This window comes from Peromyscus leucopus, chromosome 2 (genome assembly GCF_004664715.2).
Source record: "Peromyscus leucopus breed LL Stock chromosome 2, UCI_PerLeu_2.1, whole genome shotgun sequence".
In the NCBI taxonomy this organism is placed as follows: domain Eukaryota; kingdom Metazoa; phylum Chordata; class Mammalia; order Rodentia; family Cricetidae; genus Peromyscus; species Peromyscus leucopus.
The window spans coordinates 28,219,303-28,246,627 of NC_051064.1; the positions used below are offsets into that span (position 1 = coordinate 28,219,303).

The 27,325-nt window shown below is 38.2% G+C and overlaps 1 protein-coding gene across 1 annotated transcript in view; it reads left to right on the forward strand.

Annotated features, from left to right (window-relative positions):
• The window catches only part of LOC114709682 (zinc finger protein 106-like), a 37,287-nt gene extending 10,296 nt beyond the window's left edge, over window positions 1-26,991 (forward strand). Inside the window, exons 2-3 of the mRNA XM_037203319.1 lie at window positions 16,656-16,737; window positions 23,241-26,991. Of these exons, the coding sequence (XP_037059214.1) occupies window positions 16,656-16,737; window positions 23,241-26,860 (3,702 nt within the window). The 3' untranslated portion in view covers window positions 26,861-26,991. The remainder of the gene's footprint in view (window positions 1-16,655; window positions 16,738-23,240) is intronic.
• The last annotated feature ends 334 nt before the right edge of the window (window positions 26,992-27,325 follow it).

The window sequence follows — 27,325 nt, forward strand, 5'->3', positions numbered from 1 at the left end:
CCTCATAGAAAGAGTTTGGCAATGTTTTTTCTGTTTCTATTGTCCAGAATAATTTTTGGAGTATTTGTTTTAGCTCTTTGAAATTCTGGTAGGATTTTGCACTGAAACGATCTGGCCCTGGGCTTTTTTTGGTTGGTCAACTTTTGATGACTGCTTCTATTTCTTTAGATGTTATTGATCTATTTAAATTGTTTATCTGATTTTGGTTTAATTTGGTATGTGGTACCTATCAAAAAAATTTTAATTTCTTTTACAGTTTCCAAATTTGTGGAGTACAGGTTTTCAAGTATGCCCTAATGATTCTTTGGATTTCCTCAGTGTCTCTTACTATGCCCTTTTCTTTTATGATTTTGTTAATTTGGATATTCTTTCTCTGCCTTTTGGCTAGTTTGGATAAGGGTTTGTCTATCTTGTTGGTTTTCTCAAAGAACCAACTCTTTGTTTCATTGATTCTTTGTATTGTTCTCTTTGTTTCTATTTTATTGATTTCAGCCCTCCATTTGATTATTTCCTATGGACCTTGGCCCCCACTGTGAGTGGCTGCCGCCTTGCTTGCTGATCTTGACCAGATGTCCTCTGGAGGTTCTTTGTTCCTGTATCCTGCATTTGGTGTTAACAGCTAAGATGCAAGAATGTTCAGTAGCAAACTTCTGCCCTCCGGGGATCCTCCATTGTGCTGTAAGCCTGTATTTAAGGTTTCCTCCCTCTTTCAATAACCAGCATTCTGCATTCAGCCTTGGTGAATGACTCACTGTCTCTTGTCTCTTATTTTTTAATCCACAGCCCCTTGCTCAGACATAGTGAAAGGGTATGGGTAATGCAGGTGTTACCACAACAATTTCCTGTCATCTACTCCTCCTGGGTGAGTTTGTTTCATTTTGTTCTAGAGCTTTCAGGTGTGCTGTTAACTCATTAGTGTGAGATTTCTCAAACTTTATGTAGCCACTTAGTGCTATGAACTTTCCTCTTTGCACTGCTTTCATAGTGTCCCATAATTGAGTATGTTATGCATTTATTTTTGTTGAATTCTAAAAAGTCTTTTCTTTCTTTCTCTCTTTCTCTCTTTCTTTCTTTCTCTCTCTTTCTTTCTTTCTTTCTTTCTTTCTTTCTTTCTTTCTTTCTTTCTTTCTTTCTTTCTTTCTTTCTTCCTTGACCCAGTAGTGATTCAGTTGAGCATTATTTAGTTTCCATGAGTTTGTAGGCTTTTTTGCATTTTGTATTGTTGCTGAATTCTAACATTAAGCCATGGTGGTCCAATAAGATAGAGGGGGCTATTCCTATTTTTTTGTATCTGTTGAATTTCATTTTGTTACTGAGTATGTGATCAGTTTTGAAGAAGGTTCCATGGGGTGATAAAAGAATGTATATTCTTTTGTGTTTGGGTGAAATGTTCTATGGATGTCTTTTAGGTCCATTTGAGTCATAACATCTGTTAGTTCCCTTATTTCTCTCTTAAGTTTCTGTCTGGCAGACCTGTCCAGTGGTGAGAGAGGGGTGTTGAAGTCTCCCACTATTAGTGTGTGTGGTTTGATGTGTGATTTGAACCTTAGAAATGTTTCTTTTACAAATGTAGATGCCCTTGTATTTGGGGCATAAATTTCAGAATTAAGACTTCATCTTGATGTTTTTTTTTTCCTTTGATGAATATGAAATGTCATTCTTCATCTCTTTTGATTGATTTTAGTTTCAAATCTATTTTGTTCGATATGAGGATAGCTACACAAGCTTGTTTCTTAGGTCCATTTGATTGGAAATGTTTCCCACCCTCTACTCTGAGGTAGTGTCTGTCTTTGAGGATGAAGTGTCTTTATTATATACAGCAGAAGGATGGATCCTGTTTTTGCATCCATTCTGTTAGCCTATGTCTTTTTATAAGTGAATTGAGTCTATTGATATTAAGGTATATTAATGACAAATGATTATTAATTCTCATTTTTTTTTTTGGTGGTAGTATGTGTGTGTTTCCCTTCTTCGGGGTTTACTGGTGTGAGGTTATATCTATTGCCTATGTTCTGGTGGTTGCAGCTGACTTCCTTGGGTTGGAGTTTTCTTTCTAATACTTTCTGTAAGGCTGGATTTGTGGATGTGTAATATTTAAATCTGTTTTTTTTTTTTTTCATGGACTATCTTGTTTACTCCATCTACAGAGATTAAAAGAGTTGCTGGGTATAGTAGTCTGAGCTGGCATCTGTGGTTTCTTAGTAGCTGCAGAACATCTCTCCAGGACCTTCTGGCTTTCAGAGTTTCCATTGAGAAGTGGAGTTTAATTATAATTGGTCTGCCTTTATATGTTACTTGACTTTTTTCCTTTGTTGCTCTTAATATTCTTTATTCTGTATGCTTAGTGTTTTGACTATTATATAGCCAGGTGACTTTTTTTGTGGTCCAGTCTATTTGGTGTTCTGTACACGTTTTGTACCTTCCTAGGCATGTCCTCCTTTATGTTGGGAAATTTTCTTTCTATAATTTTGTTGAGTATGTTTTCAATGCCATTGACCTGGAATTTGCCTCCTTCTTTTACCTCTATTATTCTTAGGTTTGTTCTTTTCATGGTGTCCTAGATTTTCTGAATGTTTTGTGCTAAATTTTTGTTGGGTTTAAAATTTTCTTTGATCAATTAATCTATTTCCTTTATTGTATCCTCAACACTTGAGATTCCCTGTTCAATTTTTGTATTCTGCTGGTTATGCTTGCCTATGTAGTTTCTGTTCATGTACTCAGATTTTCCTTTTCCTGAATTCCCTCAGTTTGTGTTTTCTTTATTGCCTCTATTTTAGTTTTCAAGTCTTGAACTGTTTCCTTCTCCTGTTTGATGTTTTTTTTTTCTTTAGGTTTCATGACTTTCTTTAAGATATTTATTGATTTACTTCAATTTTTGTTTGTCTTTTCCTCAATTTTTAAGGGAATTTTTCATTTCTCCTTTTAGGGTCTCTATCATCTTCATAAAGTTGTTTTGAAGGTTATTTTCTTCTGGACCATTTGCTTTGGAATGTTCAGGTCTTGTTGTTATAGGATCACTAGGTTCTGATGGTACTGATTTGCTTTTTATGTTGTTTCATGTGTTCTCATACTGCAGTCTACCCATTTCTTCCTTTAATCCAAACAGGTGGATCTCCAGGTTGCTCTTCTTATAATTGGTGCAATTGGGGCCTCTGGCTCTGGTGGTTGCTTTTCCTCTCAACTGGTGTAGGAGCAGGCATATGACCCTGGTGGTCACTGTTCTCAATCAGTGCAGGGTGTGAATATGGCTCTGGTGGTCACTAGTGCTGCAGAGGATGGTCGGCATGGTGAAGAGGGAGGAGGCTGCTGCCAGGTCTCTGGGGCTTCAATGACTCTAACTTTTAATTCCTAATAACCTGTATAGCTTAAAGGCTAAAGCTTCACATTATAAAATTAAACAATCTGTAAACAGATATGTAGCATAAGGACAATGACCTTGATATTGTGACAATATCTTAATCAGGGGTACAAATGTATAGTGCAATATGACAAAAATATCCTTAATTTGCACAAATATACAAAATATTCTAAACAGTAGAAACATACATACACTATGACAAAAATAATTTTACATTTGTATCAATATATAAAATTATTTTAAACAGAAGTAGGAACATATATATATATATATATGTATATATATAATATGGCAAATATAATTTTGAATTTGTATCAATATAAAAATTGTCTTAAACAGGAATGTCTTAAAATGTCTTAAACATTTAAATCAATATATAAGAATCCATGCCAATGCAAGTTATCTAAAACTAATAGTTTCTAATTTAGTTTACAAGCAGCTATTATAAGCTACCTTATTGTCTTATCCTGTTTATCTTTCTTTTTTTTTAATACCTAGCAAGATTTCTAGAGTCTGAGTCTAATCTTTATTGTTCCTCCTTCAAACCTATAACAACTTATAACCAACCCCTTACAGATGATAATTATCCATAACCCCGAGGAAAATAAAAACTTGTTCGAGAGGAGGTGTCAATTTCTTAGAATTGCTTTGTGCAGTCTGGGAGTGATGGTATCTCTATAGGATTCTGTAAAATAATAAAACAATGATTAAATCTCATGAGGACTACCTGTAATATTTGTAACCAGTCTCAGAGTAATGTGTAAGACTTATGCTAGAGTTGTGTAATAGGGTGAACTATCTCAGCTAACCAACTTGGAATTGTCCTGAGCAGTTTGTAGTCCAAAGCCAATCTTTGCGTGGTGTTTTTCAGCTCCATGGCATTATTATAGACCAGGTAGATTCATTATTTTGATGCCAAATCATCTTTTCAGACACTTTGGAGATTGTTATTAAAGAAAATTTAGTGTTCACTGTGGAAAACTTAAACATTATTAATATAAAACAGAAAGTTTAAAATTTAAGGTAGTAATATATCTAAAGAAAGGTTCTAAAGAGTTAAATTGAGTATGAGGGAAAAGAGGGTGTGACAGCAATAGTCCCTAGATTTTGGTTTTCTTCTGTCCCACACCAGGTGGCTCTTCTTATATGAGACAGAGACTGATTTTTTTTAACAACATGCTTGGATTTATAGAAGGAGAGAGCTACACTCCAACTCCAAAGCCAGCTTTAATTTTTAATTGAGTTGGGACATTACCTTTTTTGAGAAATAAAGAGAATTAATTTCTAGATAGTGAGATTTTGCACTGTAGAGAATGTTAGTACCACCAGGTCAGATTTTACTTTGCTTAGTAATTTTTTTCCAGATAGTTTTCCTTTCTTCTTTAGATGTCTGTATGTCCAAAGTGTTTTGACTTCTTGAAGATGGGTATTTCTATTTTCATGTAAAGACAAAAGAAAACAGGGCCCTGCACCACCACTTATAGGGTGAGTTTTCTTTTTGACATGTTGAACTGCCAAATAAGTTGATGAGCTATCACTTCTCTTTATTATGAGATCTCTAATGCTTGAATCAAATCTTTACTAATTTTCATAGTATCCATAGCTTTTCTTCTCCTGTAGAAACAGAAGCAAAACTCCTTCCCAAACATAACACATATTCTGGTTTTCATTCTGAGGTCTACATACCTTTAAAGTACACAGGTTGATTTAGTTCAGTAGTTTTTTGTTTTGTTTTGTTTCATTGTCCAGTGTCTCTCCACAGCTGTTATTCCCTTCTCATTAGCATTTAGAAAATTTAAAGTTAATAAGGCATTATGCAATCTATCTCTTGGGTTATTTATTACCTTTTTCTGTTTATTAAGCATTTCTTTTTTAATATAAATTTTTAAAATCATTTTACATACTAACCACAGATCCCTCCTCCTGCTTTCTCCTAGCCTCCCCCCAACCTACCTCCTATCCTCTCCTCCAAAAGGGTAAGGCCTCCCATGGGGAGTCAGGAAAGCCTGGAATATTCAGTTCAGGCAGGACCAAAACCCTCCACTCTGCATCAAGGCTGAGCAAGGCATCCAACCATAAGTAATAGGCTCCAGAAAGTCAGCTCATGCACCAGGGATAAATCCTGATCCTACTGCCAGGGACCCCTCAATCAGATCAAGCTACACAACTGTCTCCTTTATGCAGAGGTCCTAGTCCGGTCCAATGCAGGTTCCACAATTGTCAGTCTAAAGTTCGTGAGTTCCTACAACCTTGGTTTGGTTGTTTCTGTAGGTTTCCACATCATAATCTTGATCCTCCTTGCTCATGTAATCCCTCTTCCCTCTCTTTGACTGGACTCCAAGAGCTCAGCCTTGTGCTTGGTTAAGAATCTCTGCAGATGTTTCCATCAGTTACTAGATGGAGGCACTATGATGACAGTTAGGGTATTCACCAATCTGATTACCAGGGTAGACTAGTTCAGACACATTTTTGACTATTGCTAGTATTCTAATTTGGGGTCATCCTTGTGGATTCCAAGGAATTTCCCTAGCATGTTTTACCCCATAATGTCTCCCTCTGTCAAGATATCTCTTTCATTACTCTCCCACTCTATCCCTCTCCCAGCTCAACCATCCCATTCCCTCATGTTCTCATCCCCCATCCCCTCCCCTCTGTTGTCCTCCCTCATCCCCAGTTTATTCATGGAGATCTCTGTTTCTGCTTCCAAAGGTGATCTATGTGTTCTTCTTAGGGTCCTCCTTATTTCCTAGCTTCTCTGGAGCTGTGGGTTGTAGTCTGATTCTCCTTGGCTTTAATATAATATCCACTTATGAGTGAGTACATACCATGTTTGTCTTTCTGAGTCTGTTACATCAGTCAGAATGATATTTTCTACTTCCATCCATTTGCCTGCAAACTTCATGATGTCGTTGTTTTTTACAGCTGATAACACTTCATTGTGTGTATATACCACATTTTCTTTATCTGTTCTTTGGTTTGAGGGGCATCTATGTTGCTTCCACATTCTGGCTACTATGAATATTGCTCCTATGAACATAGCTGAACAAGTGTCCTTGTGGTATGCTTGAGCATCCTTTGGGTATATGCCCAAGAGTGGTATCACTGGGTCTTGAGGTGGATTGATTCTGAATTTTCTGAGAAATTGCCATACTGATTTCCAAAGTGGCTGCACAAGTTTGCATTTCCACCAACAGTGTAGGAGTGTTACCCTTGTTCCACATCCTCTCCAACATAAGCTGCCATTATTGTTTTTGATTTTAGCCATTCTGACAGGTGTAAGATGGTATCTCAGAGTCATTTTGATTTGCATTTATCTGATAACTAAGGATGTTGAGCAATTCCTCAAATGTCACTCAGCCATTTGAAGTTTTTCTGTTGAGAATTCTCTGTTTAAAACTGTAGTCCACTTTTTAATTGAACTGTTTGATATTTTGATGTCTCTTTTCTTGAGTTCTTTATATATTTTGGAGATCAGCCCTCTGTCAGATGTGGGGTTGGTAAAATTCTTTTCCCATTCTATAGGCTGTCATTTTGTCCTATTGACCATGTTCTTTAACTTACAGAAGCTTTTCATTTTCAGGAGGTCCCTTTTATTAATTGTTGCTCTTGGTGTATTCTAGGCTACTTCCTACTTTCTCTTCTCTTAAGTTCAGTGTAACTGGATTTATGTTGAAGTTATAGTTACACTTGTATTTGAGTTTTGTGCATGGTGATAGATATGAATCTATATGCAATCTTTTATATTTTGTGTTGACATCTAGTTATGTCAGCACCATTTGTTGAAGTTGCTTTCTTTTTTCCATTGTACAGGTTTGGCTTCCTTGTCAGAATTCCTGTCAGGTGTTCATAAGTATGTGGATTAATTAAGATCTTCAATTGAATTTCATTGGTCCACATGTCATTTTTATGCCAATACCAAGCTGTTGTTGTTACTATAGCTCTATATTAGAGTTTAAAGTCAGGAATTGTGATGCCTCCAGAGGTTTCTTTATTGTAAAGGATTGTTTTAGCTATGCCAGGTTTTTTGTTTTTCCACATGAAGTTGAGTATTGTTCTTCAGAGGTTTGTGAAGAATTGTGTTGGGATTTTGATGGGGAATGCATTGAATCTGTAGATTGCTTTTGGTGAGACTGCCATTTTTATTATGTTGGTTCTACCTATCCATGAGTATGGGAGATCTTTCCATTTTCTGATATCTTCTTCAATTTCTTTCTTCAAAGATGTAAAGTTCTTGTCATATAGGTCTTTCACTTGTTTGGTTAGAGTTACCCCAAGATATTTTATGCTATTTTTGGGTATTATAAATGGGAATGTTTCTCTGATTCCTTTCTCAGCTCATCTATCATTTGTATATAAGAGTTCAACTGATTTTTTTGAGTTAATCTTGTATCCTGCCACATTACTGAAGGTGTTTTTCAGTTGTAGGAGTTCCCTAGTAGAATTTTTGGGGTCACTTATATATACTATCATATCATCTGCAAATAGTGGAGGTTTAATTTCTTCCTTCCCAATTTGTATCCCCTTAATCTCTTTTTGTTGTCTTATTGCTCTAGCTAGAATTTTGAGTACTCTATTGAACAGACATGGGGAGAGTGTACAGCCTTGTCTTGGTCCTGATTTGAGTGGAATTGCTTTGAGTTTCTCTCCATTTAATTTGATTGTGCCTGTCAGCTTGATGTAAATTGCCTTTATTATGTTTAAGTATGTTCTTTGTATACCTGATCTCTCCAAGACCTTTTTCAAGACAGGGTGTTGAATTTTGTCAAAGGCTTTTCAACATCTAATGAGACAATCATGTGGGTTTTTTTTCTTTCCATTTGTTTATATGATGAATTACATTGACAGATTTTTGTTTATTGAAATCTCTGGAATGCATCTCTGGAATGAAGACTACTTGATCATGGTGGGTGATTTTTTTTTTTTTTTGATGTGTTCTTGGATTTGGATTGCCAATATTTTATTCAGTATTTTTGCATCAATGTTCATGAGGGAAATTGGTCTGTAATTCTCTTTCTTTATTGCATCTTTGTGTGATTTGAGTATCAGGTTAACTGTAGCCTCATAGAAATGATTTGGCAATGTTCCTACTGTTTCTACTCTGTGAAACAATTTGAGAAGTATTGATATTAGCTCTTCTTTTAAATTCTTGTAAAATTCTACACTGAATCCATCTGGCCCTGAGCTCTTTTTGGTTTGGAAACTTTTAATGAGTGCTTCTATTTCCATAGGGGTCTATTTAAATTGTTTATCTGTTCTCGATTTAACTTTGGTATGTGGTACCTATCCAAAAAATTGTTTATTTCTTTTACTTTTTCCCAATTTTGTGGAGTACAGGAATTTGAAGTATGACCTGATGATTCTCTAGATTTCCTCAGTGTCTGTTATTATGTCTCCCTTTTTGTTACTGATTTTGTTAATTTCAATATTCTCTCTCTGCCTTTGGCTAGTTTGGACAAGGGTTTTTCTATCTTGGTTTTCTCAAAGAACCAACTCTTTGTTTCATTGATTCTTTTCACTGTTCTTTCTTTCTATTATATTGATTTTAGCCCTCAATTGGATTATTTCCTGGCATCTACTCCTCCTGGATGAGTTTCTTCTTTTTGTTCTAGAGCTTTCAGGTTTGCTGTTAAGTCGCTAGTATGAAATTTTGCCAACTTCTTTATGTGGGCTTTTAGAGTTATAAACTTTCCTCTTAGTGCTACCTTCATAGTGTCCCATAAGTTTCAGTACATTGTATATTCATTTTCATTGAATTATAGGAAGTCTTTAATTTATTTCTTTATTTCTTCCTTGACCCATTGGTGATTCAGCTGAGCATTATTCAGTTTCCATGAGTTTGAAGGCTTTCTATAATTTGTGCTGTTGTTGAATTCTAACTCTAAGCCTTGGTGGTTCTATAAAACACAGGAGGTTAATCCATTTTTTTTATCACTTGAGATTTGCTTTGTTACCGAGTATGTGGTCAATTTCAGAGAAGGTTCCCTGGGGATGTGGGAAGAAGGTATATTCTATTTTTGGTTCAGGTAGAATGTTCTGTAAATATCTATTAAGGCCATTTGAATTATAACATCTGTTAGTTCCCTTATTTCTCTGCTAAATTTCTATCTGGCAGACCTGTCCATTGGTGAGAGTAGGGTGTTGAAGTTTCCCACTATTACTGTGTGTGATTTAATGTGTGATTTAAGCGTTAGTAATATTTCTTATGCATATGAGTGTGTCCTTATATTTGGGACATAAATGTTCAGAAGTGAGACTTCATCTTGATGTATTTTTCCTGTGATGAATATGTAATGTTCTTCTTGATATCTTTTGATTAATTTTAGTTTCAGATATATTTTGTTAGATATTAGGATAGCTACACAAGCTTGCTTCTTAAGTCCATTTGTTTGGAAAGTCTTTTACCAACCTTTTACTAAGAGGTAGTGTCTGCCTTTGAAGTTGAGGTGTCTTTCTTGTATGCAGAAAAAAGATGGATCCTGTTCATATATACATTCTCTTAGCCTGTGTCTTTTTATAGGTGAATTGAGTCCATTGATACTAAGGGATATTAATGAACAGTGATTGTTAGTTCTTTTTATTTTTGTGGTAATGTGTGTGTGCTTCCAGTCTTTGGGATTTGTTGGTATGGAATTATCTATTGCCTGTGTTTTTTGGGTGCACCTAACTTCCTTAGGTTGTATTATTCCTTGTAGTGCTTTCTGTAAGGGTGGATTTGTGGTTAAGTATTGTTTAAATCCATTTTTTTTCATGGAATATCTTGTTTTCTCTGTCTATGGAAATTGAGAGTTTTGCTAGGTATAATAATCTCGGCTGGCATCCATAGTCTCTTAGTGTCTGCATAACATTTGTTCCAGACCTTCTGGCTTTCAGAGTTTCCAGAAATCAGATGTTATCCTTATGGGTCTGCCTTTATATGTTACTGGGCTTTTTTCCTTTATAGTTCTTAATATACTTTTTTTATTCTGTATGTTTAGTGATTTGATTATTATGTGGTAAGGATGCTCTTTTGGGTCCAGTCTATTTGGTGTTCTTTAAGTTTCTTATATCTTCATAGGTGTTTCCTTCTTTAGGTTGTAAAAGTTTTCTTCTACAATTTTGTTGAATATATTTTCTGTGCCTTTGAGCTGTTCTTCTTCTTCTTCTTCTATCCTTATCATTTTTAGGTTTGGTCTCTTCCTGGTGTCCCATATTTCCTGAATGCTTTGTGCTATGACTTTGATAGCTTTAATGTTTGCTTTAACTGATGAGTCCATTTCCTCTATCATGTCTTCAGTGCCAGAGATTCTCTATTGCATCTCATGCATTTTTTGGCATCTGTAGTTCCTGTTCATTTTTCAGATTTTCCATTTCCAGCATTCCCTCAGTGTGCATCTTCCTTTTTGCCTCTGTTTTAATTTTCAAGTCTTGAACTTGTCCTTCACCTGTTTGGTTGCTTTTTCTTAGGTTTCTTGACTTTCTTTAAGGGATTTATTGATTTCTTCCATTTTTGTTTGTGTTTTCCCCAATTTCTGTAATGAAATTTTTTAGTCTTTTTAAAGACCTCTATGATCTTTATAAAGTCATTTTAAAGATCATTTTCATTTGCTTCTTCTATGGTGAATGTTTAGATCTTGATGTAGTAGAACCACTAGACTCTGGTGGTACCATACTGCTCTTTGTGTTGTTGAATGTATTCTTACACTGGTGTCTACCCATCTTGTCCTCTAATTGGTTCAAATGATGTCTGTGTTTCATGGTGCCACTCTTTGTCTAATTGGTATTCTTTGTCCAATCAGAGCTGTTCAGGTCTATGTCTCAGGCACAGCTGTGGTCTTTGAGGATGGGTGTTTTGGGGGATAGAGTGGGGTTGTAGATTACAGTGTCTGATAGGGGTTGGTGGTGACCAGGCCTGCCTGCAGAAGTCTTGCTTGTTAGCCTGCAGCTGGGGCTGCCATGGCTAGAGGTATGGAGGCATGGTTTGTGCCCTTGGACCTAAGGTTTAGAGGCTGGAATGACTATTTGGGAGAATAAAGACTCATATCTTGGTCCAATCAGAGTTGGGTAAGTTTGTGTCTCAGGGAGCAGGTGTGTAATTACAGAGTCAGCCTTTTTAGAACTCAAAGCAGTTGCCCATTGAAATCCTGAAAATGTATCTAGTGTATGGTGTACATATTTAATTTTCCAAATTCTGCAAAATGAAACATATTCATTTGCCAAATTTCATTTATTTGCATACTTTTAGGGTACTTCCTGCAGGTAATAGAGTTTGATTATACAAGGAACAAGGACTTTTTAAAAAAAAATTCTTTGACTTGTTGCCAAGTGATGGAAAATCCTTTTTCAAACTTTTGCTATTGACATGGTGTTTTTTTTTTTTATGAAATTCTGAGGCCTCTAGGATATTTGCTACTAATAACTGACAAATTTCATCATTACTTTGTGCTAGAGGACCTGGCAGACTCATATGGGATCTGATCTGTGTTGTATGTATGGGATGATTCTTATTCCTGACTATTTTTTGTAGTTGTATAAATAACAAAGTTAATTCTAAGGCATCAGAAATAAATTCATCATTTTAAATATATAAAACAACTCTTTCTGCATATTGAAAGTCAGTAACTTTATTGAGAGATTCTGTAAAACCCATTAATAGCATGAGACTGGCACACAATTCTGACTTTTGCATGGAATCATAAGGGCTTTGAACCACTTTACTTGTTTCCTGATTTTTAACCTGCCTTTCATGATTTATTTTCATTAGTATAGAATGTAGAGGCTATAGAGATTGGTGTTCCCCTTACAATGTGAGAAAGGAACCAACTGGTTCTTTTTATGTATTTAAGTCTTTCATTTTTGGGATAACTGTTGTTAATCTCTCTCCAAAAAATACTGCAAGTTCTTTGCCAATATTCATGTTTTATCCATAAAGAGTAAATTTCCTCATTAGTAAAATGTGCTACAATTTCTGCCTCATCAATTCCTGTCAATAGATGAAGACTTAATTTTCCTTTTAAAACCAAATCAGAAAGCTTTTCCATGTGTCTGTAATTTCTCACTCTGTTTATGTTGAAAAAATATCCATTCCAAGATCATACATTTCCTCTGCATTAACATTCTTGTAGGGGAATGTGTGGAGGGGAATGTAACCAGAATGCTGTCAAGCTTTGGATCCATACAATCCACATGTGCATTCTGTAATTTCTTTTGTATCAAAGCCAATTCTCTCTCAACTTCCACTGATAATATCCTGGGACATTTAAATACTTGTTACCATGTAAGGTTTGGATCATATTATTCAGTTCAAGCCAGGTGGTGGTGGTGCATGCCTTTACTCTCATCACTCAGGAGGCAGAGGCAGGTGGATCTCTGTGAGTTCAAGGTTAGCCTGGTCTACAGAGTGAGTTCCAGGATAGGATCCAAAGGTACACAGAGAAACTGTGTCTTGAAAAACTAAAAAAAAAAAAAAAATTACTCAGTTCATCATTTTTTATCCAAATGGTGGGCCATAGATTGGCAATGTCTCCTGGCAATCTTTGAAAGTCATTAATAGTCCTCAATCAGTCTCTCCTGATTTGTAACTTTTGGGGTCAAAATTTTTGTAGACATATTTTATATCCTAAGTAACTAATAGAATTTCCTCCTTGTACTTTTTTTCAAGAGCAATTTGTAATCCCCAGCAATGCAAAACTTTCTTTACTTCTTTAAACATTTTTTTCTACATTTGAATCAGCTAATAAGGTATCATGCATATAATGGTAATTATAGGTTCTAAAAACTGTAAATGAATTATTTCCAATGGTTTTTGCATGAAATATTAGCACAGGGTGGAGATATTTAACATTCCCAGGAGGAGGACCTTCCATTGATATCTCTCAACAGGCTGAGAATTATTATAAGTAGGCACCATGAAAACAAAACTTTCCCAATCTTTTTCTTGTAAAGGTATAGTGAAAAAACAGTCTTTCAAAGCAACAACTCTAATAGGCAATCCTTTAGGTAACAGAGAAGGCAAAGAAATTGGAATTCCATGCTGTAGAGAGCACATCAGCTGAATTATTTTATTTGTGACTCTCAGATCTGTAGGCATTCTCCATTTTCCAGTTTTCTTTTTTAATAACAAATACAGGAGAATTCTAAGGGTTAATTGATGCTTCAATATGTTGAACATTTAGCTGCTCCTGAAGTAGCTGTTCTAAGACCTGTAGTTTCTCTGATGCCATAGGCCATTGCCCCACCCAGACAATTTTGTCAGTTAACCATTTTAAAGGTAGGGCTGTTGGTACCTCTGAGAGATCAACGGTTGTTGTGCCCTGTTTTTGTAAGGCCTGAATTGTCAGTGAGTGTTTTTATAGTGCCTTATAATATTCTTCCCAGAAACATGAGTTGGTTTATGGTTTGTTTCTGAGATTGGAGGAATGTTAATCTGGTTATTCCTTTCCTGCAACAGATCATGACCCCATAGATTCACTGTTACATCAGCCACATATGGCTTCAATTTTCCTCTATGTCTTTCTGGCCCTATACATTCAACCCATATCATGCTTTTTTTGTTTTTTGTTTTTTGGTTTTTTTTTTGAGACAGGGTTTCTCTGTGTTACTTTGCACCTTTCCTGGAACTCACTTGGTAGCCCAGGCTGGCCTCGAATTTTTTTTGGTTTTTTGAGACAAGGTTTCTCTGTGTAGCTTTGTGCCTTTCCTGGAACTCACTCTGTAGCCCAGGCTAGCCTTGAACTCACAATGATCTGCCTGCCTCTATCTTCCAAGTGCTAGGATTAAAGGGTTGCACCACCATCTCCCAGCTTACATTCACCCCATATCATGCTTTGTTTTAACTGAGATATGGTTCCAAACCCTAAGAACTGAACATCTGCCCCCTGAAGAAGCAAATTTGGCTGCCCTGATTCTGGTGCAATTATAGTCATATCTGCCCCTGTGTCCAAAAGACCTTCAATTGCAATGCCATTTATACATGCTCTAAGCTTTGGTCTTTGATTATATATAGAAGTCTACCAAAATATTCATTTTATGGTTCTTCCTGGAATTTTTTTATTCATTTTCCAAAGCTGTTCTATCATCCAGAGCAGTATGGTTTTTTACAATAGGCACTGGCTCCTCTAATTTTTGTGGGGAGGAGTTTCCTCCACAATGACCGGGAATGACTGGACCACATTCAACATGGGAGCCTGTGAGAGGCTCCCAAAGGCATTTCCGAATGGTAAAGGTTTGCCTTGTTTATCTCTTGTTGATCTGCATTCATTGGTCCAATGTCGACATTTGCTGCATTTTTTTTTTTTTTTTTGTATAATCCAGAAGATTGGGGCCTTCCATTTGGGTTATTCCTAGAAGAAACATTATTTCTAGGAATATTCTGTCTACAATTTCTTCTTAGATGGCCTGATTTATCACAATCAAAACATTTGACACTTGATGTGTCTTCAGGCCTTTGTAAATTGCCTCTCCTAGCCAAGCCTCATCACCATAGTTAAGCAACTCAATATTGACTATGTGTTGGATCCATTCATCTACAAGTGCTGTTCTGACATTTGAAGGCCCAAATAACTTTTTGCATTCTAAATTAGCATTTTCAAAAGCCAAAGATTTAATTAGTACTCATCTAACTTATGGATATTATATTGTTCTACTTACAGTTATAGTCAATCTTTACAAAAAGTCAGTGAAGGGTTCTTTTAAGCCTTGTATAACTTTAGTATATGACTTAATTCTTTTTCCTGATTCTTGAATCTTGTCTCAAACATTTAAGGCTGCAGTATGGCATAGGGACAAGGTATGTTCATCAAATGTAGCCTGACTATTCACATCAGCATAATGGCCATTGCCAAGTATTTGATCTTGGAAAATCTCAAAACCTCTAATCTTACCTTGTTGTTCAAGGGACTTATCTTCTCTCAACCAGCTTTTCCATTCTAACTGAAGACCATAATCTAAATAGTGCTGAGACTAATTGATTTCAGTCATTTGGGGTGATTCTGTTCCCAGAGGGCCACATATTCAACACCTGCCTCACATGTGCTGAATGCACACCAAAGGAAACTATTGCTTCTTAAATATTTTTTAAATCTTTAATATTTTTTAAATATTTCATATGTGTAGGTTCCCTTTTACAGTCTGCATATCCTTCAGAGTAATTGTTATTTACTTGCCTTTCATAAATAATAACAGGATAAATCATGGCAGATGTGCTAATATCTATATTAATTGTCATAATCATTGGTACCAGATGTAGCAGGGTTCTTGGGAGAGGGGACCAAATAGGTGCAGAGTCAATGGCACAGACTCCGGGAGAATGTTGAAACAAGAAGCTCAGTTTATTCAGTTAGAGGCAAGCCTTATGTACCCTCCACCCCTCCCTGAGGGGAGATCTGATGAATATGCATCTGCTGATGTGACATGGCTGTTGTTCCAGGTCATCTCCAGATCATGTTTCAGCTGCTGTTGCTAAGGCCCTTAGGCAGACCCCAGTTGGCTCTCAGAAAGTGTCTTTTTTACTTGGCTGAGCCTCAAGCCTGCTAGGGATGAGTCATCCCTCAGCATATCCTTCAGAATAATTGTTATTTGCTGGCCTTTAATAAATAGTAACAGGATAAACCATGGCAGATATTCTAATACCTCTAGGCAGCTCATCTCTAGTTCTATAAGGTAATGGTCAGGTTTACTCTCCTGTAAATTCTTCTGTCTGTGTCTGAATGCTCTTTTTATCAGTCTTAGCAAGTTCTTCTAAGGCTTGGAATCTATTAGCAGTTGCATTTTGTAGAGTCTGAATCTCCTGAACAGTTCGTGCTTTTAAAGCCTTCATGAAATCAGTCAGTTTCCTGTTCTTATCATTTGTATATACTTCTAAAGCTTTTATCATATCTGTCAAGGCTGCCTTGTCTTCCTTAATGACTATGGCTTGCAAATTACCTTCCAAAATTAGTGTTCTTTCTGCCAATTTCTCATAACAATTTTGTAAATCCATATAATTTTAGTCAGTTTCTCAATTTTGGCACTGCTACCAAACCATTTTTTTAACGATAAGATATGAATTGCCAGACTAATAACAGTTGTGGCTAAAAATGTACTCATCTCAGCTAGGCTACTTATATCTTCTAGTGTCCCATACATAGCAGAAATGAGAAGCTTTCTAATTACCTGCATAGTGATATTCCCGCCATTGGTGTGGAAAGGGTTTACAAATTGTAAACTTTTCTCTTTCTTTTTATTTATTTATTACTCCAAAGTTTGAAATTATCAAGTAATTTACCTCTGTTAAAATCCTTGGAAGATTGCCATAAGTGAAATAATCTTTGTTGACCTGCAGGTAAATCCGATATTCATTCAGATGGCTGTTCCTAAGAAAATTTTACAATGTAATAATAGTGTTTGGCCAGCAGGTGTCACAGGTGAGGCACCAAAACAGATAGGCTCAGGCTGATTTAGGTCTGACTCAGGTTCCTGGAGTAATGTTTTGGGGAGTAGAGATAAGAACACATAGGTGCTAAGGATGAGGAGATGCTGGTCCAGTTACCAGTGTCCTGCTGTTCTGCCCAAGGGTGATGAGGACCAACCACAAACCACACTTTCTGCCACTTGCTCCTGCTCCAACCACCCAAGAGAGAGAGACCATGTGATTGCCTGCTCAATTTTATCAGATTTTTTTTCCCCTGGTAAAAATAAACCAACCAGAAGCTGAAAGTTCAGTGCCAGTCTGTTGTGGGATATTTGGTCACATTGTGTGTAGTTGTCTTTGTTTTACCTCATCTACCTAAGGCACCTCATGGTTGGTTTAATAAAGAGCTTAGTGACCAATAGCTATGCAGGAGAGGATAGGTGAGACTTTCAGGAAGAGAGAGGAAATTGGGTGAAGAATCAGAGAAGCAGAGATTCACCAGAGACTCAGAGGAAGTTGGATGTACAGTATGGAGGAGAGGTAGCAGAGGCATATGGCAGAATATAGATTAAGATAAACTGGTTAATTTAAGTTATAAGAGCTAGTTGGGAACATGCATAAGGTAGGGCAAAGCTTTTATATTTAATAAGTGTTCATGTTATCATTTGGGAACTGGCAGTCAAAAAAAAATCTGATAGCACTTGTCAGCATGTTCAGGATCCTCACACCTCCTATCTCTATCTCAAGATACAGGATTCCATTCTTTTTCAATTAGCACTCTTTTTCAATCATGTAAACTGCTGATATCTTCCTAGGCTGGAATCTAAATTGATGTTTTAAGTACATCAATTTGATATTGAGGGCTTGGGTTTGGTTTCAGCAACTCCAAGTCAACGACTGCTGAAGAGGGGACTTTCTTCCAGGGGTCATTTTGGAACTTTTAATTTGTTTATACACATTTGGATCTGGAAAGTTTCACCTCTGAGTTCATCCTTTTCCTTTGCCACTTTATCCAGATATGGTAAAAGCAATCAGCCAGCATCATTATTTTCCTTAATTTCCTCTTCACAAGCAGAGAGTGAGTAATGCCAATTGCATTTAACAATAAATTCTTGAAACAACACACACACACACACACACACACACAGTGTTCTTCTTATTGGGAGAGTCTTTATGACAACTGTAGGTTTAGTTGAGTTAGAGATCCAGCTCTAGATATTGCCAAGATCAATAGAGAAACTCCTAATTCTCATAATTCTGTCTGTCTAGGACCATTTCTGGTATGACAATCTATATTAGTTAGTGTTCCCTGGAAAATCAGAACCAATAGAATGAATATATAACAGGATGAATGTACTAGATTTCTTTACTTAATATGATATGGGTAGTCTAATAATGATAGTCTACACACTGGATAGACCAAGAACCCAATTGCTTGATGCTTCAGCAATTCCAATATGATGCTGATGATCTAAAGGATTCCTGGAGATCCACTGATCTTCAGTATATGCTAGAAGGCTGAGGAACTGGATGTCAATGTTAGCAATGGATGAAGGCAGCCAGGTGAAAAACTATTTTTCCTCCATACTCTGTACCATGACTGCCAAAAGAACATGCTGCCCAGGGCAGAGGAGGATATTCTTCTTCATTATCTTTGTGTAAAATACCTTCACAGAGCTACCTAGAAAAACATCTGTTATTGGCTTCTAGATCTCAAGTTGACAATGAGGAATCCTTAAATCCAATATCTTTTGGGGGAATACAGGAACAAGGACAGTATAGTTTGTACTGAACTATTGGGATAAGAATGGAGAGAAAATAAGCACAGTAACAAAGCAACAGGAAATAGAAAAGGGGCAAAAATAAAAAAGAAAGAGATGAGGCAGCTCAGCTAATGGTAGAGTGAGAAAAGAAGGGAAGAATATAAATGCTGTTGGCCAACAAAAACATTTCCACCACAGGGAAAGCTGAGGCCAAGAGCCCCCAGCCCCATGTTAATTTGTGTGGGAGAGGAGAGAGGAGTAGATAGGAAGGATGGTGAAGGGGAGGAAAGGAGAGGGGAGGCTGGAGAGAGCAGCTCAAAGCAGGTCCACAAAATTAGATCTTAAATAATAAGGAAAGTAAAAAGTGAAGAGAACAGAAGGAAAAGTTATAAATTATACATCTAAGTGTTTGAACTGCTCTGTGTAACTTGATCATTTTGACTAAAACAGAATTTATAAAAGGCCCATAGTTACAGAAGAAAGAAATAAGAAAAATATTTTTAAAAGATGTGTCAAATAAAAATAGAAATAAAACTTTTTTTAAGCACCTGTAACAACAAAACCTAAACAAATAATAAGGGATAATTTTCTGTACTCAGAAGTTTCTCCAGTCCCACCCAGCCCCACAATCCTGCAGCTATTTATAAAACAATCATTCAGAGGCTTAATATTAATTATAAACTGAAGGACTTACGGCTCAAGCTTCTTGCTAACTAGCTCTTATAACCGAACTCAACCCATTTCTGTTAATCTATGTATTGCCATGTGTACTGTGGCTTTGCCTATGTCCCCTTACATTACTCCTTGGAATGCAGGTTCACGTTTTTCCACTCTGCCTTTCTTCCCTTACTCTCTATTTTGGATTTTTCCCACCTGGCTCCATCCTGCTCTGCCATAGGCCAATGCAGTTTTATTTATTATCCAGTGGGAACCACACATATTCACAGCATACAGAAAGACATCTTACAGCAGTTTCCCATCCTCTAAGGATGTCTGTCATTGGCCTGGGCAATGAACCTGTTTGTCATCTCCCTTTCCCTTCTCTAGCATTTGTGTTGCTGTCCCCAAGTGAGAACAGCACCTATGCTTGACTTTCGGTGTCATCTTTTATGTAACTTGCCCTGCAATCAGATGATATGGCTCTCAGTAGACCAGGTTTAGAGCCATAAGTGCTTTGCCAATGAGTAAAGTGTGTTCATATGGAAAACAAGGACAATAGATGTATATAATAAATTTATATTAGAAAATTTTTGTATCACATCTATTTCCTTTATTCAATGTTTAGTCTATGCTACTTCTAAAATACATATTCACAAAAAGCAACCAAAACATGAACATATGCATAATTTTATTTAGGATAAATTGCAGTTTTATGTTTTCAAACATTATCTCCAGTAGATTTTAAGGTCTTTATAGGTCAACTATCCATGTTCAGCAGGCAAAGCTTAGCTTGACATGAACATCAAAGTTACAAAGGCATTTAAAATAATCTGAAATTTAAATATATATATATATATATATATATATATATATATATTAAATATATATATATATATATATATGGTTTTTCGAGACAGGGTCTCTCTGTGTAGCTTTGTGCCTTTCCTGGAACTCGCTTGGTTGCCCAGGTTGGCCTCGAACTCACAGAGATCCGCCTGCCTCTGCCTCCAGAGTGCTGGGATTAAAGGCATTTTGTTGTTGTTGTTGTTGTTGTTTTTGTTTGTTTTTTTTGAGACAGGGTTTCTCTGTGTAGCTTTGGAGCCTGTCCTGGAACTCACTCCCAGAGTACTGGGATTAAAGGCGTGGGCCACCACCGCCCGGCTAAAATATATTTAAGAATTTTCTTATTAAATTTTATTTTTGAAAGTTAAACCTAGAGTCAGTTTAAATTTCTGATATATTTATCACCTTCAGTAATTTTCAACCTTGTAATTTTTAAAAGTTAGAATATTTTGTCTGAAAGTCATGGAGACCAGGAAAGATCAAGTTGTAATCAGAGAATAGACTGAACACATTAAGTCATTTGAAGACTATAAAAGCTATGAATTCAGAATAACAGGGATGGATCATACTTCAAAGGAAAGCAAGCATCATTATCAACTGAAAATAGTGAGCCTTCCTGGAGCTAATGTTGAGTGTCTAGTAAATCATTAACCAGTACGTTATTTATTACTTTTTGGAAATCCAACAGAAAGAGGCAGTTCTTGGGAAGGGAGCTCTTCTGATATAGGAAAATGTTATGACTTTCATAAATTTTAAAGTGAAAAAAATTGTCATCTTAGTTACTTTAACATTTCAATAATGAAATACCAAACAAAAACTACTTCTAGGAGGATATCTACACCTTGATTCACACTTTCAAGGAAACTTCAATCCATCATGAAAAGGATGGTGATGGAGTTCCTGGTGAGAGGAGCACACTGTGGGGACTGTTCTTATGGTAGCAGACAAGAAGTAGAGAAGTGGATTGGAGTCAGGGTCAAGGCACAGACTAAAGACCCAGCTTTATTCACCCACTTCTGCTAGAAATGTTCTACTCCACAGTCTTCAAAATCATGCCACAAGCTAAGGACTGGGCATTCAAATCACAAGTCTGCTTCATAGTTAGACCACAGCAGCTTTTCATCAGGTTCTGTCTGCATTGATGTGTAACACATATGGCGGGCTACTTTACAGAGCAAATTTCCAACACCATAGCTGTTATTAAGCTCTGTTTCAGGATCTTTGAACCATTTGGTTATGTCTGTGCTGTGATCCTTTCCATAGTTCCATGTTTTCACTAATCAGTATCCGTTTTAGAGATGCCTGTGCAGAGAGGACTTCTACCGCTTGTAGCCATTTCCTTCCTTCATTCCTCTAAGGCTGTCTCTTACCCCATTAATCTGCTACATATGCTTATTGTTCAAGAGAGTCCTATTTTTTTTTTTTTTTTGGTTTTTTCGAGACAGGGTTTCTCTGTGTAGCTTTGCGCCTTTCCTGGAACTCACTTGGTAGCCCAGGCTGGCCTCGAACTCACAGAGATTCGCCTGCCTCTGCCTCCCGAGTGCTGGGATTAAAGGCGTGCGCCACCACCGCCCGGCTGAGAGTCCTATTTTTTATGTTGCTTCTCTACCCAAGTAAGCTTGAATACAAAAACAGTGATTCTGTAGAGAACTCCAGGGCCATGACTTGTGACTGATTCAGAGTAAGCCCTCTAAATATTTGATGAAAAATTGAATATGAGTGACTTCTAATTAATAGACCATGTAATAGCCCCATTTAAAGTGGGATATCTTTATCACTAAACTGGGAATAATTGTAAATTGATCCTGGTATATTATATATACTTCTTGTAAAGTAGTGATTAGGTAGGATCCTCTTCCCAAAATCTCTGCCTATCTGACTACCAGCTCTTCTGAAAAAGCAAAGTTGAATCTAAGGCATAGAATCTTCTGTGTATATTAAACTTTGTCCTTTCTATTGAAGTCAAAGAATATTCCTCTCCACTGGGGTCATAACAAAGGGCTTTTTCATGAGCTGAATTTGGTTCAGACTGATACCCTCTGGTGTTAAACTGTTATTGCCAAATGTCTTCCAGATACTTCCAACTTATGGTCACTCAGATACACAGGGGTATAATCCCCACTCTCCTCTTTCCTCCGAGTGTGAAATCTTATGAATTGCTTTGAATTATTTCCTGGTCTTATTGTCACATAAAAAGCACGTGACCTTGGGATTCCATAAAAGAGAATGAACAAAGAACATGATTATATTTTTTGAGTTTCACTGAATCATCCTTTGGGGGAAGATTATTTAGCAAAATTTTATCAAATTTTGGTTTTACTTTTTATCTGTTTGGTGTTGCTCACATTGTACATTTATGCTCAGGCACATAGCCTGCTGGGCATTCAGAACCCTATTGGTCAAATTTTATGAGGAAAATGAAGTTAATCTGTACTCATATGTGATCATGATAGAACAGAGTATCCTTAAAGTGACAATATTTTTCTACAAATTTTCAAGATTTTAAGTTTCTTATTCTGAATGAATTGTGATGTTTTATCAATTTTTAAATACTATAATAATTATCAAAACATTAATGTACAACAATATGAAGTTAATGTTTGTGGAACAGTCTATTAGAAAGAACCAGATGCATTGATATCATTAAGTTTTGTAAATATTTTTTTTCTGCTTTCATCAGCAGTTCTACAGAAATTAGAATTTCTGAAGAAATCTGGAAATAGCTTTTACAATAGTTAATGGTGTGGGTAATATCAACAAAAAAATCACAACTCTCACATCATAGGGGATGAGACTATATGTATTCTGGAGCAAGATATGAGTGATTGTGTCTTGGGAACACAAAGTCAATTTACCTCAAAGTCTGTGCTCCAATATCGTAATGGTTTGATGAATTTCTATAGTAACATAACAACAAAAGTCATAGGTTGCTTTTTAAATGTTGGTAGGAACATCAGGTGAGCAGGTTATAAGTCATAGTTGCCATCTTATCTTATTTTTGACTTTGGTTGCTAGAAGCTCTGTTTACACACTGCAAAGATTTTACCCAATAGTCCCAAAGATATTAGGTCACACATGGAAGAGGGAAGTACTAGGTTATAAGAACGCTGAAAGTGGCGGCGGCGGCGGCGTCAGTGCCCGGCGGGGAGCGGGTCCCAGGCCGCCGCCGGACCGGAGGCACAGGGGGCCTTTGGGAGCTCCCTCTCCGGGCCCTGGGCGGCCTAATGGCGTAGGAAGGACGGGCTGTGAGTGGACAGTAGTCATGAGTGCCGAGTGTGCGGGGTCACAGAAGTGGGTCTCTCTGCATATGCAAAGCACATTTCTGGCCAGTTGCACAAAGATAATGTTGATGCCCAGGAAAGAGAAGATGGTGGAAAGGAAGAAGAAGAAGAAGATTATTTTGACAAGGAACTTGTTCAGTTAATACAGGAAAGAAAAGAACAAAGTCGACAAGATGAGCCTTCCAGTAACAGCCAAGAAATAAACTCGGATGACAGGCAACCCCAGTGGAGACGCGAAGACCGAATCCCTTACCAAGACAGAGAGAGCTATAATCAGCCAGCAAGGCATCATCGTGGACCTCCGCAGTGGGACTGGAAATGGGAAAAGGATAGCTTTAATAATAGTAGGAAAAGTAGCTTTCCACATTCTTTGAGGAATAGTGGTGGGCCAAGAGGAAGTTCTGGGTGGCATAAAGGTGCTCCAAGAGGCTCTTCAAATTGGTTCCATAATCACAGTAATTCTGGAGGAGGTTGGCATTCGAACAGTGGAATGGTGGACTGGAATTATAACGGTGCAGGAAGGAATTCCAGCTGGCATCCTGAAGGAGCAGGTGGCTTTTCCAGCTGGCACGGGAGCAGCAGTCACGGAAACTGGAAATCCAGTGTACGTGGTACAAATAGTTGGAATTACAATGGCCCTGGAGACAAATTTCAACAAGGCAGAAACAGAAACTCTAACTACCAAATGGAAGACATGACCAAGATGTGGAGCAAGAAGTCTAATAAGCCAAGCAAGTACAACCAAGAGAGATACAAATGGCAGTGGCAGGACAGCGACAAGGCTGCTAAATACAGAAGCCCTTCCGAGGGGCTCGCGGGGGAGAAATTCCCTGCCGCCGAAGGCTTGCTTGAGTTCAACTTTGAGCAGCGAGAAAGTCAGACGACTAAACAAACAGACGCAGCGGTCTCAAAAATGAACGGAAAGAGTGCCAACATGGCACGGGAAAAGTTCCGCCGCTGGGCACCTTACCCTGCCCAGAAGACTCCAGATTTACAGTCAGCCCTGAAGGAAGTCACTGGCAACACGTCAGAAACGATTGACAAGCCTCTCTTTAATTTTAGCTTAATAACTGCAGGAATGCAAGAACCGATTGATAAAACAAGTAATCCCCCAATGCTAAAAACACAAAAGGAAATACATCCTGGATCTCCCAATCACAAAGCCATTCCTGATGTCACTGCTTTATATGAGGGGGTGAGAGCTTGCCCCATTACTGAACAGTCTGAGCCACATCGTAAGTCAAATAAGATTCCATTATTAAAATCCCCGCTCCTTCCAACTCCTAAATCAGGCCCTCATAAGCATAATTTAAAGAACCGCTCAAAAAACAATGAAACAAAATCTTTTTCTCCTGGAGATTGCTCACGTCTCTTGAACAAATCCCCTTTAGAAGGTAGCCATGGTTCTTCCTGCATGTCCGAGTCACATGGTTTAGGTCCTCCTGTTTTAAAGGGGAATAAAACTGTGTCAGGCACCGAAAAAGACCCTGATGAGAAGTTAAATGACACATCACAGAAAACCCAGGAGGCGCCCCAGTGTTCCAAAGCACCCCGAAAGCCACTTGTTAGCAAGTCCAAACGGCCTGAGAGCCATGCAAAAGAAAGAAGGAGTGTAGAAGAGTCAGCCGAAGACTCTGTGAACGTTGAGTTTCAGGCACACTCAGCTGAAAACGATAGTGCAACATCTGATCCAGAAAAGCATGGTATCAAAAGTGGAGCTGTGGATTTGGCAACTACAGAGACTGTGTCCTGTAGCATGCACACTGTGGATAAGGAACCAGGGAACCAGATCCTGGGAACATCTGGGAACCTTTCCACCTCCCCCCATAATTCCACAGTTCCCCAGAAGGAGCCTGAGTTACAGGTGACAGCAGCAGCCGGGCCACACACTGGCTTACTGCTAGACTTGAAGACCTCCCTGGAGGATGCACAGGATAACAGCCTTGTTAAGTCTGATGGACCTTTTGAAACAGAAAGCTTTGAGGGTACTAGCTTGGATGCAGAGCTTCAAAAAGATATCAATAATCAGCCCCCAGGCACACTCCTTCCCGAACTAAGTAAACTTGGTTTTCCCGCCTCACTCCAGAGAGATCTGACCCGGCACATTAGTCTGAAGAGCAAAACTGGAACACATCTTCCAGAGCCAAATCTCAATAGTGCTCGACGTATTCGAAATATTAGTGGCCACCGAAAGAATGAAACAGAGAAGGAGTCTGGGCTTAAGCCAACTCTACGACAGATTCTAAATGCATCAAGGAGAAATGTCAACTGGGAACAGGTCATTCAACATGTAACCAAGAAAAAGCAAGAGCTGGGCAAAGGTTTACCCAGGTTTGGCATAGAAATGGTACCTTTGGTTCAAAATGAACAAGAAGTCTTGGATTTAGATGAGGAACCTGATCTGTCCAGCCTGGAAGGATTCCAGTGGGAAGGTGTTTCCATTTCCTCATCCTCTGGCTTGGCGAGAAAGCGAAGCCTTTCTGAAAGCAGCGTGATCATGGACAGGGCTCCTGTGTATAGCTTCTTTAGTGAGGAAGGTACCGGCAAAGAAAATGAACCCCAGCGTATTATTTCACCTAGTAACACATTGAGTGCTGCCCAGAGTCAAAAGGAGGCCGTGTATCTTGAACAGGAAGTGGTGCCTCTGACTCCCTCTGTCAGAACAGGTGGAAGGGCTGGAAACATTCCTACCCAAAGGCGACATAGTGCACAGTCACCATCTGATCATGTGACACCTTTCACGCACTCGGCCAGAGGCCTGCACAGCCAGGAGAGGTCTACACCACCGCTGGAGTACCATGCCCAGGAGAGCAGTGGAGAAGGGAACTCACTCTCATCAAATGCGTCTTCAGTTCACGCGGTCTCCAGCTTAGCAGACGCAGCCACTGACAGTAGCTGTACCTCTGGTGCTGAGCAAAACGATGGCCACAGTGTTAGAAAGAAGCGAAGAGCCACCGGGGATGGATCTTCCCCTGAACTACCAAGTCTTGAGAGAAAAAATAAAAGAAGGAAAATTAAAGGAAAGAAAGAACGTTCTCAGGTTGACCAGCTACTGAATATTTCCTTAAGAGAGGAAGAGCTGAGCAAATCACTGCAGTGCATGGACAGCAACCTCCTGCAGGCACGCGCGGCACTGCAGACGGCCTATGTCGAAGTTCAGAGGCTGCTCATGCTCAAGCAGCAGATAACTATGGAGATGAGTGCACTGAGGACTCACAGAATACAGATTCTACAAGGATTACAAGAAACGTATGAACCTTCTGAGCAGCCAGACCAGGCTCCCTGTAGCCTCACCACACGAGAACAAAGGAATAGCCGATCTCAGGCCTCTGTTGAGACCACACTGCTGCCTACTCCCTTTTCCCTAGGGTTTCTAGAGCCACCTCCTTGCCATGTGTCTCCACCGTCCACTGAAACCCCTCTCCAGATAACCGCATCTTCTTTCCAAGTCCATGGTACTGTCCCTGATTCATCAGTTCAGATTAAACAAGAGCCCATGTCTCCTGACCAAGAGGGGAATGTGAGTGCTGTGCCACAAGGCTCTGCTTCCAATGTGTCCAAGGAATTACTGCAGACTAATAGTAAGTAAGCTTTTCTCTTGAGTTCAGGGTGTTCTGAAGGACAGTTATAAAGCCCATTAAAACAAAATCACACATAGTGCTGCGTGCTGCTAATCCAGCACCTGGGAGGTGGACACAGGTGGATCTCTGAGTTAGAGATCAGCCTGATCTACAGAGCAAGTTCCAGGTCTCAAAAATAAAGTAGTTGTTTTAGTTAGTTGGGTTTTTTTGTTTGTTTGTTTTTGTTTTTTTTTCTGGAGCTGAGGCCTGAACCCAAGGTCTTGTGCTTGCTAGGCAAGCGCTCTACCATTGAGCTAAATCCCCAACCCCAGTTTTTGCTTTTGTTTTTGTTTTTTTTATTGACAGATAATTCATATAGGAAGGTTGTTTTCAAATACTTCAGAAAACATGGGGTCAGGGAGATGGCTCAGTGGGTAGAGGTGATTGTCACCAAGACTGGTGACCTGAGTTCAATCCCTAGAGTCCACTTGGAA